The sequence below is a fragment of the Macaca nemestrina genome, chromosome 10, assembly GCF_043159975.1.
Source record: "Macaca nemestrina isolate mMacNem1 chromosome 10, mMacNem.hap1, whole genome shotgun sequence".
Classification (NCBI taxonomy): Eukaryota; Metazoa; Chordata; class Mammalia; order Primates; family Cercopithecidae; genus Macaca; species Macaca nemestrina.
The window spans coordinates 111,240,209-111,256,451 of NC_092134.1; the positions used below are offsets into that span (position 1 = coordinate 111,240,209).

A 16,243-nucleotide genomic window follows, 5' to 3' on the forward strand; every position below is an offset into this window, starting at 1 on the left:
TTTTAGATGTCCTAATATGTTGGTGTATTAATTTATTCTAACTGTATACATCTGTTACCAGTTATACGTGGGTAAATTACCATTAGGACATTAGTGTACTTAACTGGCTTGTTTTCACTTTTTGGAGAAAGGCTCTGGATGGGTGAATGGAAATACTCAATAGCTGTTTTTGTAATTTATGTTGTTGGAGTGAATTCTGACCAGAACTTGCTTGACTCCTTTGGACTCTAAATCTAGTGTTGAGGCTTTTAGGTCTTAACTACGGGTGCGATTACCACAATGAAGTGTAGAACAGTGATTAACACAGTAACTAACAAAGGAGCCTACATTAGAATTTGGCCCGATGCTTCAAAGCTTAGGCTTTTCACTCCACATTTGTTTTTCTCCAGAGAGGAGTGACATAAAGCTAGTTCAGCTGTAGTGAGCAGTATACACCAGCTTGAAGATTGATGCAGCAATTCCTGGGTGAAGTAAGAGTAAATAGAGAGTAATTAATAAAAGTGATGGATATTAACAAGAAACAAACTATATAATTGAAAAGTATATTAATATATATAATCAGAAAAAAACTGAACAGATGATCCAGATAAGATTGACTTTGAAATTTGTGAAACTTAAGTTTATCAGTTAATTACTATGCATGGTAGCTCGGGTCTTATCTTCCAGGTCACTATTATCAGTTATTTTTTAATGTCTTAGTTCTTTTCTTTTGGAAGTCTTGAAATGCTATTTTTGCCCATTTAACCTTAAAACATCACTCTGTGTCACCGATGGAACTAGTATTTTCTATTCTTCTACAGTTCTCTCTCTTTAAAACTCTAATAGAAAGTGCGTAATGAACTTGAAACCTAGTCCTTCCAGCTAATGCCTTTTTTTGTGAAGTGTAAGCTTTAGTTTCCTCCTAGTTGATACGCATAAGCTTTTGTCTTCCCTCAGTAGTTACTGTTTGTTTTACTCCTTGCAGCATCTAAAGAACAAAATCTGTCCAGTCAAAGTGATTTTCTTCAAGAGCCATTACAGGTAACTTTTCAAATTAATCTTTTATTCTTTGTTACTCAAGGAAGAAGCTCTTGCTTTGGAAAGAATAATCAGACTTACTGATTCTAATGTACCTAATGAAATTACTAAAAGTATTCTAAGCATTATCTAGTTTAGTAGATTAAATACAACTTGACCTAAAATGATTCCCTGATGGCTATGCTGACAACATCTAATACAGGTTTGCTGACTTTAGTAAGGAGAGAGCAAGCCTGAAGAAATCAGAGGGTACCTTATCTAAGAATATTATGTTCTCTTGAGCTACTTAAGTCATTTAGTTTATTAACATAGTAAAGTATCTGAAGAAAGAAATTATTATTAAAAATTTTTTTTTTTTTGTTGAGACAGAGTCTTGCTCTGTCACCCAGGCTGGAGTGCAGTGGCATGATCTCAGCTCACTGCTACTTCTGCCTCACGGGTTCAAGCAGTTCTCTGCCTCAGCCTCCCAAGTAGCTAGGATTACAGGCGCCCACCACCACACCTGCCTAATTTTTTTGTATTTTTAGTAGAGACGGGGTTTCACCATCTTGGCCAGGCTGGTCTTGAACTCCTGACCTCGTGATCCACGCACCTCAGCCTCCCAAAGTGCTGGGATTACAGATGTGAGCTGCTGCACCCAGCCTTAATTTTCAAACTGTATTTATTGAGCAGGGTATATTGACGTTTTTCCTACTTTCCTCCAATTCACTCACTGCTTTTACTAAAGCAGTTAAATTTTACCTGTTCCAGCTGTTTAGGGTTCTCCATAAGGCTTTCAATTGACAAATAAATTTTTTGAAAAGCACTGGTCTAGTTTAGTAGTTCTCTGGTGGAGGCTGTGGGATGGCTGCATCAGAAGCCCCTGGTCACTTTAATAAGGTATACATTTCTAGATAAGACCTTAGACCTGTTAGAGCAGAATTTTGTAGGGTGTTACCTATATTTTTAAAAACTTCCTGGTTGAATCTTCATACCCATTTTTTGGAACATTAGTTTCAAACATCATGTTTATTTACCAGTAACCCACCTCCAACTGGTCCACTTAAAAAGCACTAATTTGGAAGCAGGAACTGCCATCACTTCTAAATAAATACTAATATAAATGTCTTTGTTATTAAATGAACCTTTTAACTGAAATTCAAGCCATTTTAAGATTAACTATCAAGTGGCCTAAGATGCCTTAACTTAGCATCTGTGAATCTTCCCTTAGCAACAGAGTTAGTTATTTCCCCACAACAGCCAGTTCTACTTTTCTTGGGCACTTGTCTCATTACTTTAATGACAGAGCAGAAGAAAGACCTAGTTTTAGAAACACTCTAATCTCATAATGGTTCTAATATTTTGGCCAGATCTAAGTTATGCCTATTTATTTGGGTAATATAAGATGTTCTAAAGGATTTCCAATATTTTTTTCCATAAGATCTTGAAACTTAATCCCCAGTCTCCTTCCTAAAAAGCAACATATCATAATGCCTCCTTCAAGAAGGTCACTGAAACATAATTTCTCTGTTTTGTTACCCTTCATTAGTTTCCAGTTCACCTATTTTATTACTTGGGGTCCTCAGAACCACATGGAAGCATTTAGATAAAAGGAGTGGATTCACTGAAACTTTAGACCTTGCTCTTGCCAGATTTTTATGAGTGTCTCTCTGCTATTTTTGAATACTTGTTGTGTGATAGAATTCTTTCCTAGCCACTCTTTTCATTTTCTGTTGGTTACAGTTGTCACAACTTTTGTTCCTAATGTACTGTCTCCCAATTTTTATTTTACATATGCTATCAGCTTTGATTTTTCACTGGCATTTTTGGTGCCATTCTGATTTATGTAGAGCTTATTCTATTTATACTTTAGCCTGCCTCTTTAGGACGCTGATAGCACTTAGCATGAAAGCATAGTTACTATGATCTCTGGCAGAGCTGTGCCTACAGTGTTAAATATGCCCAGAGCTCACCTTCCCATGGATGCTATCTACTGCAGGGCCAAGAATCAGTGAAAATGGGATGAGATGTGTAGTTTTGGTGACCAGGCCTGGAAAGGCAGTGTAGCAGGCTGCTTGTGTTTGCATCTCAGCTCTGCCACTTAATTGTAGTATGATCTTGGGCAAATTTCTTAACCTTTCTTTGTCACTGCTTCATTGCCAATAAAATGAGAATAGTACCTACCTCACAGATTATCATTAGGATTAAATATATTAACATGTGTAAAGTGTTTAGTAGAGTGCTTCTTGACACATGTGCCTGTTCAGTAAGAGTAACATATTAGGAAGGCCAGGGCCCAAGAAATATAAAGTTAACAAAATGTGCCTTTTACAATATTTTGTATTTTCCTGTGTCTAGGCTACTTCTACTCCAGTTACTTGTAGCTCAAATGCTTGCTTGGTTACTACCGATCAGGCTTCTTCTGGATCTGAAACAGAGTTTATGACCTCAGAGACTCCTGAGGTAAAAGACCAATTGTCTTAATTTCTTTTGTGTCTGAAAGAATAGCAGAACCAGTTTATCTTATGAATTACAGGCATGATTAGTTGAATGATGTACCATTTATACTTTATTAATGTATTGCTTTCTATAGATATTGTGATCTTAGAACTTATACAGGTAACTTCATTGTGGCTTTGCCATATAAATAGATTTAATATGGTATTGCCTTATCTAGTGCAATAAATGTCAATTTTTAATCTAAAAAAATGAAAAGTGTAGGTAGCATTAAGTCAAGTTTCTCACTATATTTACACTGGAGGACTTTTAGGAGAAAAGTTTCTTATTTGTATAACTGAAAGCTCAATACCTTTATATTTTTAATATTAGCACTTACTGAGTTGGAATGAGTTACAATCTTATTTTGGCTAACTTTGTCAAAAATATTTTGGGTCAGGTGCAGTGGCTCATGCCTGCAATCCCAGCGCTTTGGGAGGCCAAGGCAGGTGGATCACTTGAGGTCAGGAGTTCAAGACCAGCCTGGCCAACATGGTGAAGCCCTGTCGCTCCTAAAAATACAAAAATTAGCTGTGCACGGTGGCGTGTGCTTCTAGTCCCAGGTACTCAGAAGGCTGAGGCCGGAGAATTGCTTGAACCTGGGAGGCGGAGTTTGCAGAGATTGTGTGCCACTGCACTTTAGCCTGGGTGACAAAGTGAGACTCTGTCTCAAAAAAAAAAAAAAGGCATTTTAACGGTATTATGTTTGTGCTTTCAATTTCAATTCTAAGTTACAGTTTTTACTAAGTTTGAGTAAATTCTTAAGATGGACATAGTAGGATGAATTTTGAGTGGTAATTTAGCAACTATCAGGTATTTTTTGTTAACTATTATATAAGAATATGTATTCATTATAGAATATAAGAAAATATAGATAATCCTTAGTTTTTATGGTGCTGAGACTTGATCTGAATTTAAATTAACTCATTCCTCATTTTAAGAAGAGGAAGAAGTGATTGTTACCAAGTAACTCATAGCTGTCTGCCTCACAGTCTAGTTGAGATTGGTTTTTGGTATTTTTTTAAGCCTTTGGATTTATAATCTGTTATGTCAAGAACTTGTGGCTTCCTTAGGTAAGGATTACTTAAATCGGATCAGAGTTGTTTTCTGTTTTAGGTAGCTGACTTAGAAACCCACTAATAAGTCTTTAGAGAAAAATTAACACTAAACAACTAACCCAAGTTTTTTCTTAAATCCAATTCTGATGTATACATTTTGAATAATACTAGGTTCTTAACCGGAAATTACCATTTCAGGGTTTGAAAAGAATGAGGTGCATAAAAAAAGTTCAGCCCCTCATCTGTTAGACTGATTATTGGTAAGACTCTTTCACTTAGTCAGCAAGCTGTGCAAAGCAAATACTGGTATGCATCCTCAGCAACTGAGATTTGAAGTTGTAAGCAAAAGCTATTCTTTTGCATTCCTGTGTCCAAATGTCATCCTAAAGAACTTGCTGACTTATGCCAGTTTGGGTTTTAGAGTAAGTTAACTGCTTGTTATATGGCAGGTGATTGGCTGATGCTGCATTTCTCCTCCCCAGGCAGCAATTCCCCCAGGCAAGCAACCGTCTTCACTAGCTTCTCCAAATCCTCCCATGGCAAAGGGCTCTGAACAGGGCCTGCAGTCACCTCCAGCAAGTAGTAGTTCAGTAACCATTAACACAGCACCCTTTCAAGCCATGCAGACAGTGAGTATAAAACATGAATGATGATTACAGTTCATTATTCCTGTTAAAAGCCATTGTTTCTCTTACATAATTATTGGGTACTATGTGAAAAGTTTGCCTTTTGTAAAATTTATTTGAGTTCGTAGAATTATATTTGGCCAATGGCAATACTGTTGTGGTAGAAGAGTAGGAAATCCGCAGGCTCTAGAATTTTAAATGGGTGTTTTATCAGAACATTATTCCCTCTTTCAGAATTAGTAGCAGGCAAAGTCGAGGACCCATATTAAACAAACACAATGTGTGGGTGAGAAACAGAATTTCTAGCAACAGCTTAATAATACTAACCATTACTAATATCAGTACTAGTGTTATTCCCTAACATCAGTAACCTGAAATACTGGACACATACTTGGGTGTTCTGTCATTGCTAAAACTTTCATTTTATTTTATCCTGATCTCAAGATGGTTTTTGGAGATTTGTTCAGATTTGTGTGGTGTTTTGAATTATGTATTTTTCTACAAATTGTAGTTAGGGCTTTTTTTTTTTTTTAAATAATATTACAGCTAGTTTGGTATGTTTATTCTCTAAACACAGACTAGTCTAAAACAGTTCTTCGGGGGGAAAAAAGCCTTAATGAGCCAGTAAGTACCCTTCCTGTTGGTGCTTAGTGTCCCACTCCAAGCACTTTGGTGGTGGTAGTGGGGCCAGTGGAGTAGCATGGAAAGCAGGCATCACCCGGGGAGATTGGCTGGTGAGTCCAGACAGTTGAATTCACTCACCTTATCACTTAGAATATCTTATTTCTAGACAGAATAGTTTTCTTGCTTTCACTCTTTTCCTGTCAGTTCATCCTGCACAGTATAGCCACATTGGTTTTACCTTTTCTTTTGTCTAATTAAAAGCAAGCAGTGTTCCATTACAGAATGAAATTTAGTCCTCTGATACTCAGTACCTTTTCAAGTCTGGTATACCTGCCACACTGGTCCCCTGGGCTTGCCTTATATATTCTTGTCACAATACCTTTTGCTCATGCCAATCTGTTTTATCTGCCTGTTTGAATCCTACCCAGTACACATTGGTTCTTACTCATTTATTGATTAAAGAATAGTTACAAAACCAGGCACTGTTCTTAATCACTGAGGTTGTAGCAGTGAAAAAAAGTAAAATATGCTCAGGAAACTTAACATTTTATTATGGAGGTAGGAGGGCTGGGGAGACAGATACCTGTATATCAGGTGCTGTGTGATGTAAGGAAAAATGGAGCAGAATCAGGGAGCTAGAGAGTCATAGAAGGACAGATCATTGCTTGCCACATGGTAAAGATTCAGTAAACGGTGAAATATTTCATTCATCTTTAGTTTTTGAAAAAAGACCCCTTTCCCTTATAGCCTTTATTCTCAGGAAGCATTATTATGATAGCATAGTAGCAGGAAGATTAACTTTTGCTCTTAGGTGTAAATTCTGTCAGGAATCAAGTAGGAGTGTTTTTTTGTTGTGTTTTTTACTGTGGTAAAATATGTGTAACAGAATTTACCATTTTAACCTTTTTAAAGTATACAATTCAGTGGTATTATAATAGTACATTCATAATGTGCAGTCATCATCACTACTTTTAGAACTTTGTCATTATTCCAAACAGAAACTCAGTATCCATTAAACAATAACTTCTATTTGTAACCCCCTCCACAGCTCTGCTAATCTCTGTTCTACTTTGTTTCTATGAATTTACCTATTCTACCTCATATAAGTGGTATCCTACAACATTTTTCCTCTTGTATCTGGCTTACTGCACTTTGCAGAATGTTTTCAGAGTTCATTCACGTTATAAGAGTGTATCAGAATTTCATTTTTATATGGCTGAATAATCCATTTTATGTATGTACTTCATTTCGCTTATTCATTCATCTGTTGGGAAGTTGAGTTGTTTGTACCTTTTGACTATTCTGAATAATGCTGCTATGAACATAGGTGTATAAATACCTGTTTGAGTCCTGCTTTCAATTATTTGGGGTATATACCTAGAGATGGAATTAGTGGATCATATGTTAATTCTATACTTTTTGAGGAGGCAGCATACTGTTTTCCACAGGGTGGCTGCGCCATTTTGCATTCCCACTGGCAATGCATGAGGGTTCCAGTTCCTCTGCATCCTTGCCAACACTTATTTTCTGTCCTTTTGATAATAGCCTAATGGGTATACTCCTAATGGGTATAAATTTGTATTGCATTATGGTTTGGATTTATATTTCCCTAATGATGATGAGCATGTTTTCATGTGCTTATTTACCATTTATCTTCTTTGGAGAGATGTCTATTCAAGTCCTTTGCCTGCAAAATAGAAGTTTTTGAATGTACGATTTTTCTGGATACCACCCTTAAGAATTTTCTTTGAAAATTCCCAAATGACTCAGCGTGTCCTTGTCTTTTAAGGTATTTAATGTTAATGCACCTCTGCCTCCACGGAAAGAACAAGAAATAAAAGAATCCTCTTATTCATCTGGCTACAATCAAAGTTTTACCACAGCAAGTACACAAACACCACCCCAGTGCCAACTGCCATCTATACATGTAGAACAAACTGTCCATTCTCAAGAGACTGGTAAGATCTTTGCATATGATATTTGGAAGACTTAGATGGACCGCCAATTGAATGGAAAGCAAGTCTAGCAAGTCTGTAGTGACACTTTAGAAGTATTTTCCTGACTAGTAAGCATTATTTCTTCACATGTTCCTCCAGTGTTGAGAAAAACCTAATGCCCTTTCCTGTGTTGAGTTTACCTATTAATTTTAATTTTTGTAGAGATAGAACTTAGAAGACTGATTTAACCTTGAAGTGGGTTTGTATTTTCAAATCTATTTGCTTTGATTACCACAGACAGTGATTGAGGTAGATGGGCACTATCTGGCTGCTTATATGAAGGTTTTGAAACCATTCTGTTAACCCTTTTAACACAAATGGTTATCTGTCCTTTTCTTTTTATCTTATAACAAAAGATTGAAGACTGTGAAGATATGACTTAGTATGCTCATTGTACAGTTTGCTTAGAGATGGGAGGCTATTTTGATCTTTCATGCTGTTCTAAATCATGAATAGGTAACTTTGTACTCATTTCTTAGTTTAAATTTAAGAAGCACTTGTAGATTTTTCATATTGGTATTTCAGATCCCTATTGAGTTTTTTAACTGAAGTCGGAGCAAATGAATTGAGCATTCTGAGTACTTGGCTAATCAGGTGATGAAGAGGTAGTAATATAAATTCTGGGACCTAGGCACAGATGACCCAATTCTCTTCTCCCCTCTACTGTTAAAAGACAGGGCAGGTGACTTACGTAAATGATATTTTTGTCATGTGCCTTCTCAGATACAGTATTAATTAGAATCCATTTTCTTTTACTCCCTCATCTGGAGTATTTAGCCTGCTTTTTAAAAATTGTCATAAAATATACATAACATAAAAATTACCATTTTAATCATTTTTAACTATATAGATATTCTGTGGCATTAAGTACAACCAAATTGTTGTGTAATTATTACCACTGTCCACCTCCAGAACTTTTCATCTCCCCCCAACTGAAACTTTGTAATCATTTAATACTAACTCCTCCTCCTCCTCTCCCCCCAGCCCCTGGCAACCACCATTCTACTTTCTGATTCTGAAAATGACTGCTCTAGGTACCTCATATAAGTGGTATACAATATTTGTGCTTTTGAAACTAGCTTATTTTAGTTGGCATGTCTTAAGGGTTCATTCGTGTTGTAGCATGGGTCAAAATTTTCTTCCTTTTTTAGGCTGAATAATATTCCATTATATATGAATTATGTATTTGAATCATGTAGATGAACTGTATACATGAATATATATCTCCTATTTGTTTTTAAAGGGAGCAAATTGTATTAATGATTTTGATATATAATGGCTTTTAAGTATAAAGATTATTACCATTTAACTCTTGGACTCCAAAACCGTTTTTCTTAAGCAGCAAATTATCATCCTGATGGAACTATTCAAGTAAGCAATGGTAGCCTTGCCTTTTACCCAGCACAGACGAATGTATTTCCCAGACCTACTCAGCCATTTGTCAATAGCCGGGGATCTGTTAGAGGATGTACTCGTGGTGGGAGATTAATAACCAATTCCTATCGGTCCCCTGGTGGTTATAAAGGTATGCCCTGAATAAAATTTAATTATACTGAATTATTTTGTCTGTGTGTTTACTTGACTCAAACCATTTTTACCTAACCTTGCTTTTACCTAACCTTTTGTCATTTATAATGTAGAAGAGAATTTCCTGTTTGTGAATAATAAAGTATTTTTAATATACCTATTCTCCATAACAGAGGAACTAATTTTCTGTATGAAAAGCAGATTGATTTTGTGACTTACTGAAGTGGAAGGTTTCACCGTATTGTTTTACAGAGGATGAATTTTCATATTTGAGTGATGTTTTTCTTTTGTTGACTTAATTCTGCTAAAAGTGTATCATATTTACAAAATGCCCATTATCTAGTTATTTGTTAGATTATGTCACAAAGAATATAGAATTTGAGACTATAATAATGGTATTCTCTTAAATTTTTGTAATGGTTCCAAGTATCCTAGTCACTACTTATTACTAACAAAATACTCTAGACAGGCTGGGTGCAGTGGCTCACGCCTGTCATCCCATGACTTTGGGATGCTGAGGTAGGAGGATCATTGAGGCCAGGAGTTTGCGACCAGCCTGGGCAACATAGTGAGACCCCGTCTCTACAAAGAATTTTTAAAAATTAGCTGGGCATGGTGATGTGCACTTTAGTCCCAGCTACTTGGGAGGCTCAACTGGAAAGAATGCTTGAGTCCAAGAGTTTGAGGTTACGGTGAGCTGTGATCTCACTACTATGCTCCAGCCTGAGTAACAGAGCGAGGCACTGCCTATAAAAAAGCAAACAACAAGAAAATAACCCTTGACAGAGGCCCTGAGTAGCTAACTGCCCTACCACCACGCTTTCCCAACCCCAACCGGCATTTTAGCAGTAGTAAATTTATAAACCTGGCTTATTTGAAGACATCATTGTTCTATAAATGTATGTTTTACTGTGGAAGCAATATTAGTAGAGTTTGCTTAAAGAGGGCATAATTCTAATGGTGGCGTAATACAATCAATTTAACTTTTAAAGCAATATAGAATTAGACTGTTTAAAAGTTTAATGATTTTGTACATAATCTTATGTAAGTGTGTTTATTTATTAGGTTTTGATACTTACAGAGGACTTCCTTCAATTTCCAATGGAAATTATAGCCAGCTGCAGTTCCAAGCTAGAGAGTATTCTGGATCACCTTATTCCCAAAGGGTAAGTAAGAATAGTTGTCATAGTTGAATAATGGTACAGTTGTTGATGTTAAGCTGGTGATTGAAGTATATAGCAGAGTCATAATTTGTTTTCTAAAAGTGCACTCTTAGTTTTAAAACTACTTGTAAGTCCTGTGGAGAAGAGTTGAGTTGGAAGCTTTTTCCAATTACTCAAGAAAGATAAATGATAGATAACTGCTTGTTATGTGGAACTTAGAAGGTGTTAAGGACATTATTAATCATGTTGTTTGCATTAACTCATTTGCTCTTCCACCTTACAGGAGAAACTGGTTCAGAGGTTAAATAACTTATCTAAGGTCACTCATCAAGGAAATGGTAAACTAAGATTAGAACGTGACTTTCTTATTCCAGAGCCCATGATTTTAACTTTACTACATTGCCTTTGACTTAACTTGCCTAAATAGCAAATGTAGCAAAGCCCTTTTTCGTAAGATTTTTTTTTTTGTTTTTTTTTTTTGTTTTTTTGTTTTTTTTTGAGACGGAGTCTCGCTCTGTCGCCCAGGCTGGAGTGCAGTGGCCAGATCTCAGCTCACTGCAAGCTCCGCCTCCTGGGTTCACGCCATTCTCCTGCCTCAGCCTCCCGAGTAGCTGGGACTACAGGCGCCCGCCACCTCGCCCGGCTAGTTTTTTGTATTTTTTTTAGTAGAGACGGGGTTTCACCGTGTTAGCCAGGATGGTCTCGATCTCCTGACCTCGTGATCCGCCCGTCTCGGCCTCCCAAGGTGCTGGGATTACAGGCTTGAGCTACCGCGCCCGGCCAAGATTTTTGTTGTTGTTTATTCTTATTTGAAGAACCCAGCATATTTTCTTTACTACATATGATAAAAGACTCATAAGAGTATGTTAGAAGTTCCACTTTAACAAACCTTGAGAACTTACAGATTTGAATCTATAATACATCAGCATATTCAGTTTTGAAGTTTTACAAGCCTTTGAGTATGTGTATGGTATCATACTGAGTTCTGTTGGTAATATATAAAATACCTATCCTTGGAGTTTACAGTTACATGGGGTAGGATGGATGTCCACACAGAGGCAGTATTGAAAAGGGTGAAGGCCGGGCATGGTGACTCACGCCTGTAATCCCAGCACTTTGGGAAGCCGAGGCGGGTGGATCACTTGAGGTCAGGAGTTTGAGACCAGCCTGACCAACATGGTGAAACCCCCTCTCTACTAAAAATACAAAATTAGCCGGACGTGGTGGTGCACACCTGTAATCCCAGCTACTTGAGAGGCTGAGGCAGGAGAATTGCTTGAACCTGGGAGGTAGGGGTTGTAGTAAGCAGAGATAGCGCCATTGCACTCCACCCTGAGCAAGAAGAGCGAGACTCCATCTCAAAAAAAAAAAGAGTGAAAAACACCTTGGAATCTAAATGCCTTGGGTCTGACCCCTCATTTATCACTTCTTTTGCCACGTGACCTTAGATATGTTAGTGAAACTTTTTGAGCTCTAGTTCCTCATCTGTTAGTTTTTCATCTAACACTGAGGGGTAGTGAGGTTTTCTCCATGAGATATTCTGAGAATTAAATGAACTAAAGCACCTAAGTGCTTAGCACTACAGAGCCAGGTGTGTATATCAGTCATACAAATACTAGATGTTATTACGTGATCCTCATGGAATGTATGTGAGGGGAGGATGTTGATTAATATAGACTTAAGTAAAAGAACGGTCTCTTCTTAATACCACTATTACAGTATTTTGTGTGCTCTTTTACGTTTCTTCCTGAGGAACAAGAAATTGATAATGCTAGTTGCTATTGCAGAGAGGGGACAGGGAGTATGGAGTAAGAGGCTTTATTATTTTTATTGTATACCTTCTTGTCCTGTTTCAGTTTTTTATTGCATATAATAATTACACCACTAATTATTCTTTTCATGAGTTGTATGAAGTTTGGCTTCCTTCATACTTGAGTTTGTTTGAAGTACTGTCCCTGGAACATTTTTTCTTAATATATTGGATTATATTTCTAGGCACTAAATATATTTATACAATATACTTTTTTATCAATTTCTTTAAAAAAAATTCCCAAATCCCAACATAGTTGGTATTAGTCTTCCCAGTTTGGTGTATAAATAGAGCAAGGTTGAGAAAAATCTGTGTTCTTGCTTTATGATGTCCTTTTATACTGAGATGAGGGACAGAGGACCATGCCACATGTAAAACTTTATCTCATTACTCAGCATTGTATCTTTTACATAGTGTTCTCCAAGTGCTTTATTGTTTTTCGTGTATTAACAGATCTAATTGGTCAGATTAATTAACAGATGAAGCAAGTAATGCCACTGTTGCCCTTGCTTTGTTTTTCTTAGTGTTTGGAAACATCTGAGCCTCTTTGGTTGCTGGGGAAGGCCAGGTAAAGAACTAAAGGGACAATATTACAGATTTGCCAGCCAGTAGTCCTGTGTAATAACCAATTGTAGTCCTGCATTTTTAATGCCAAGATAAATATTATATGTTCACTTTAGGATAATTTCCAGCAGTGTTATAAGCGAGGAGGGACATCTGGTGGTCCACGAGCAAATTCGAGAGGTAAGAGTAATTAGCTGAATAGTTTTTTTTACCCAAAACATGTCTCTAGTTCTTTCTGCATCCTCTACCAAGTTCTTCCCAAAGTGCATTGCTTTTTAGCATTTGTCTTGTTGAGGTTTTCAATTGCTTGAATGTAGTACTAAAGTACTAAGGGAGATATTAGACTACTCAGATAGGCTATGGAAACCAATTGCAAATTTAATTAAAAGGGTGGGTGTTTTTAAAAAATCTACTTGACACTAGAGCATATTTAATCTTATATATTCACTATGCTGATTTCAAATATTTTTCATATGATGATTCAGGATGGTGGTTTTTGTAATAATGGGTACTTCTACTTTAATGTCACTGAATCTATTTAATAGATTTGAATCTATTAAATAGATTCAAATAAGCAACAATTAAGACACCGTGACTTGAAACAAAAGCAGCATACTTATAACACTTTTTAAAATGTGAAGGAACTATTGAAAGTTTGTATAAGGGAGAAAAAAAATCATCGAAGAGTAACTTTGTCAGGAAAGCAATGTTTTCCTTCTGAAAAAAATAGCGAGTATTCAGTTTCCTTTGCCTTAGTCTGAGCAGTGTTTTTGTATGGCACTGAAAACATTAAAAGTGTATGACTTGGAAACAAAAAAAACCAAGCATTCATCATGGGACTTAGTTTCATATCAGTCTATCTCTGAATGGCTAGTAGCTAGTAGTTCTAAAAATTGGTTCTTTTATGTAGTCTCCATTTTCTTGAGACCTTCTACATTAGCTGCTTTGTAGAATGATCTCTGAGAAATTAAGAATTATGGGAGGAAGATGAAGTAAAAAGTGTTCAGACCTGAGTTTTAGACTTTGCTAAGTTATCTAGCCTTTTGGGGGCTACATTTTCTTAATCTTTAAAAAGGATCAATTAGACAAGATTATCTTGGAGCTTTCTGGCGTTAGAAGAGTATTGCAAAAACCTATTGCCAGAAAAATCTAGAAAAGTATAATCTAGCTATATATTGCTTTTGTTTTGGAATTTACTGTAAAATGTATCTTTGTCTGTTTCAGTAGCCGACTAATGTTAAATATTGTGTTCAAAGCTAACTGCTTCATTATGAGAAACTCACTGTTGCTAATAAAACAGCAGGGTGGAGTGATTCTTCTCAGGTGAGCAGCCCAGAAAGAGACAACGAAACCTTTAACAGTGGTGACTCTGGACAAGGCGACTCCCGTAGCATGACCCCTGTGGATGTGCCAGTGACAAATCCAGCAGCCACCATACTGCCAGTACACGTCTACCCCCTGCCTCAGCAGATGCGAGTTGCCTTCTCAGCAGCCAGAACCTCTAATCTGGCCCCTGGAACTTTAGACCAACCTATTGTGTTTGATCTTCTTCTGAACAACTTAGGAGAAACTTTTGATCTTCAGCTTGGTAGATTTAATTGCCCAGTGAATGGCACTTATGTTTTCATTTTTCACATGCTAAAGCTGGCAGTGAATGTGCCACTGTATGTCAACCTCATGAAGAATGAAGAGGTCTTAGTATCAGCCTATGCCAATGATGGTGCTCCAGACCATGAAACTGCTAGCAATCATGCAATTCTTCAGCTGTTCCAGGGAGACCAGATATGGTTACGTCTGCACAGGGGAGCAATTTATGGAAGTAGCTGGAAATATTCTACGTTTTCAGGCTATCTTCTTTATCAAGATTGAAAGTCAGTACAGTATTGACAGTAAAAGGATGATGTTCTAATTAGTGGGATTGAAGGAAAAGTAGTCCTTGCCTTCATGACTGGTTGGTTTAGGAAAATGTTTTTGTTCCTAGAGGAAGGAGGAGGTCCTTACTTTTTTGTTTTCCTTCCTAAGGTGAAAAATCAAGCTGAATGACAATTAGCACTAATCTGGCACTTTATAAATTGTGATGTAGCCTCGCTAGTCAAGCTGTGAATGTATATTGTTTGCACTTAATCCTTAACTGTATTAACGTTCAGCTTACTAAACTGACTGCCTCAAGTCTCGGCAAGTTACAATGCCTTGTTGTGCCTCAATAAAAAAGTTACATGCACCTTCAGTGTTCCTGTTTGATTAAACATTTAGTTGAGAGGTAAAATATCTGCTTTTTAATATTCATCACTGATAACTCTTGAATGGTTATTTCTTCATGGGCTCCTATTATTTTAAAATAAGACATATATAACAGTTCCTTCCAGGGTTACTTTTCTCTGATATTATACATGCCATTCATCAAAACATTTGATCTGTTTTCCATGGGCCAAATCATGCATTCTTCTTGAAGCTATTCTATTTTGCAGTAGGGCGTGGGTTTCCTTTAGTTAGCTATCTTTTGGTAGCTACTACATGTGTAGTAATATACAATAGGAGATACACAGGAACTACTACTGGCCCACCATCAATAAGACTTACAGTTTCTAGTGGATTCTCAATTTAATTTGAGCAGGCAAAATGCTAAGACATTAAAAAGCAGAGGCTCTGTGGTCAGGCAATGCTGTGTTTCAGAGTCCTGATTTTGCCACTTAGTAGCTAATCTTAGAGAAGTTATGTTACCTCTAAGATTGATCTCTCTCTCTCTCTCTTTTAAATACTGTTTCTCAGATGTAAAATGTGAATGGTAGATTACCATCAGGACAGCTGTGAAGTTTAAGAATATATCTAAAAGACTTAACATAATGCCTGGCACATACACATTTAAGAAATGCAGTAAAGTTTAGTGTTCATTCTAGCCATATAATACTTTCTCACACTTAAAACTTGTATGTCCTCTTCAGTAATAAGTTTTTTATTTCTCAGTTTAAATAATTTTTGGCTGGGCGCGGTGGCTCACACCTGTAATCCCAGCACTTTGGGAGGCTGAGGTGGGCAGATCACCTGAGGTCAGGAGTTCAAGACCAGCCTGGCCAACATGGTGAAACCCTGTCTCTACTAAAAATACAAAAATTAGCCAGGTGTGATGGCGGGCTCCTGTAATCCCAGCTACTCGGGAGGTTGAGGCAGGAGAATGTCTTGAGCCTGGGAGGGGGAGGTTGCAGTGAGCCGAGATTATGCCACTGTACTCCAGCCTGGGTGACTGAGCAAGACTCTGTCTCAAAAAAATATATTTTTTTAAAGTGAGCATTTTAGTTGCATTTTCAGGACTATATTAAGGGTTGGAGAAGGGCGTTATTACACATCAACTAAAGCAAGTAATCTGCTGAGGCAGAAAATAATT

The 16,243-nt window shown here is 37.0% G+C and overlaps 1 protein-coding gene and 1 long non-coding RNA gene across 51 annotated transcripts in view; one reads left to right on the forward strand and one right to left on the reverse strand.

Moving 5' to 3' along the window:
• Window positions 1-15,082, forward strand: part of LOC105484188 (caprin family member 2) — a 45,766-nt gene extending 30,684 nt beyond the window's left edge. For 5 of the 50 annotated variants that reach the window (XM_011745630.2, XM_011745622.3, XM_071071950.1 and 2 more), the window contains 8 exons: window positions 965-1,020; window positions 3,355-3,459; window positions 5,033-5,179; window positions 7,590-7,758; window positions 9,137-9,322; window positions 10,390-10,490; window positions 12,978-13,041; window positions 14,162-15,082. In XM_011745630.2, the coding sequence (XP_011743932.1) occupies window positions 965-1,020; window positions 3,355-3,459; window positions 5,033-5,179; window positions 7,590-7,758; window positions 9,137-9,322; window positions 10,390-10,490; window positions 12,978-13,041; window positions 14,162-14,730 (1,397 nt within the window). In that variant the 3' untranslated portion in view covers window positions 14,731-15,082. Of the gene's footprint in view, window positions 1-964; window positions 1,021-3,354; window positions 3,460-5,032; window positions 5,180-7,589; window positions 7,759-9,136; window positions 9,323-10,389; window positions 10,491-12,821; window positions 12,866-12,977; window positions 13,042-14,117 lie in introns of all 50 variants that reach the window. The other 45 variants (XM_071071924.1, XM_071071940.1, XM_071071951.1 and 42 more) reach the window with 26 other exon arrangements.
• Window positions 2-9,845, reverse strand: LOC139356822 (uncharacterized). Its single transcript, XR_011609262.1, has 3 exons — window positions 9,544-9,845; window positions 7,447-7,487; window positions 2-461 (listed from the first exon to the last, which is right to left on the reverse strand). It is a non-coding gene; the product is annotated as an uncharacterized lncRNA (long non-coding RNA).
• Window positions 15,083-16,243: the final 1,161 nt, after the last annotated feature.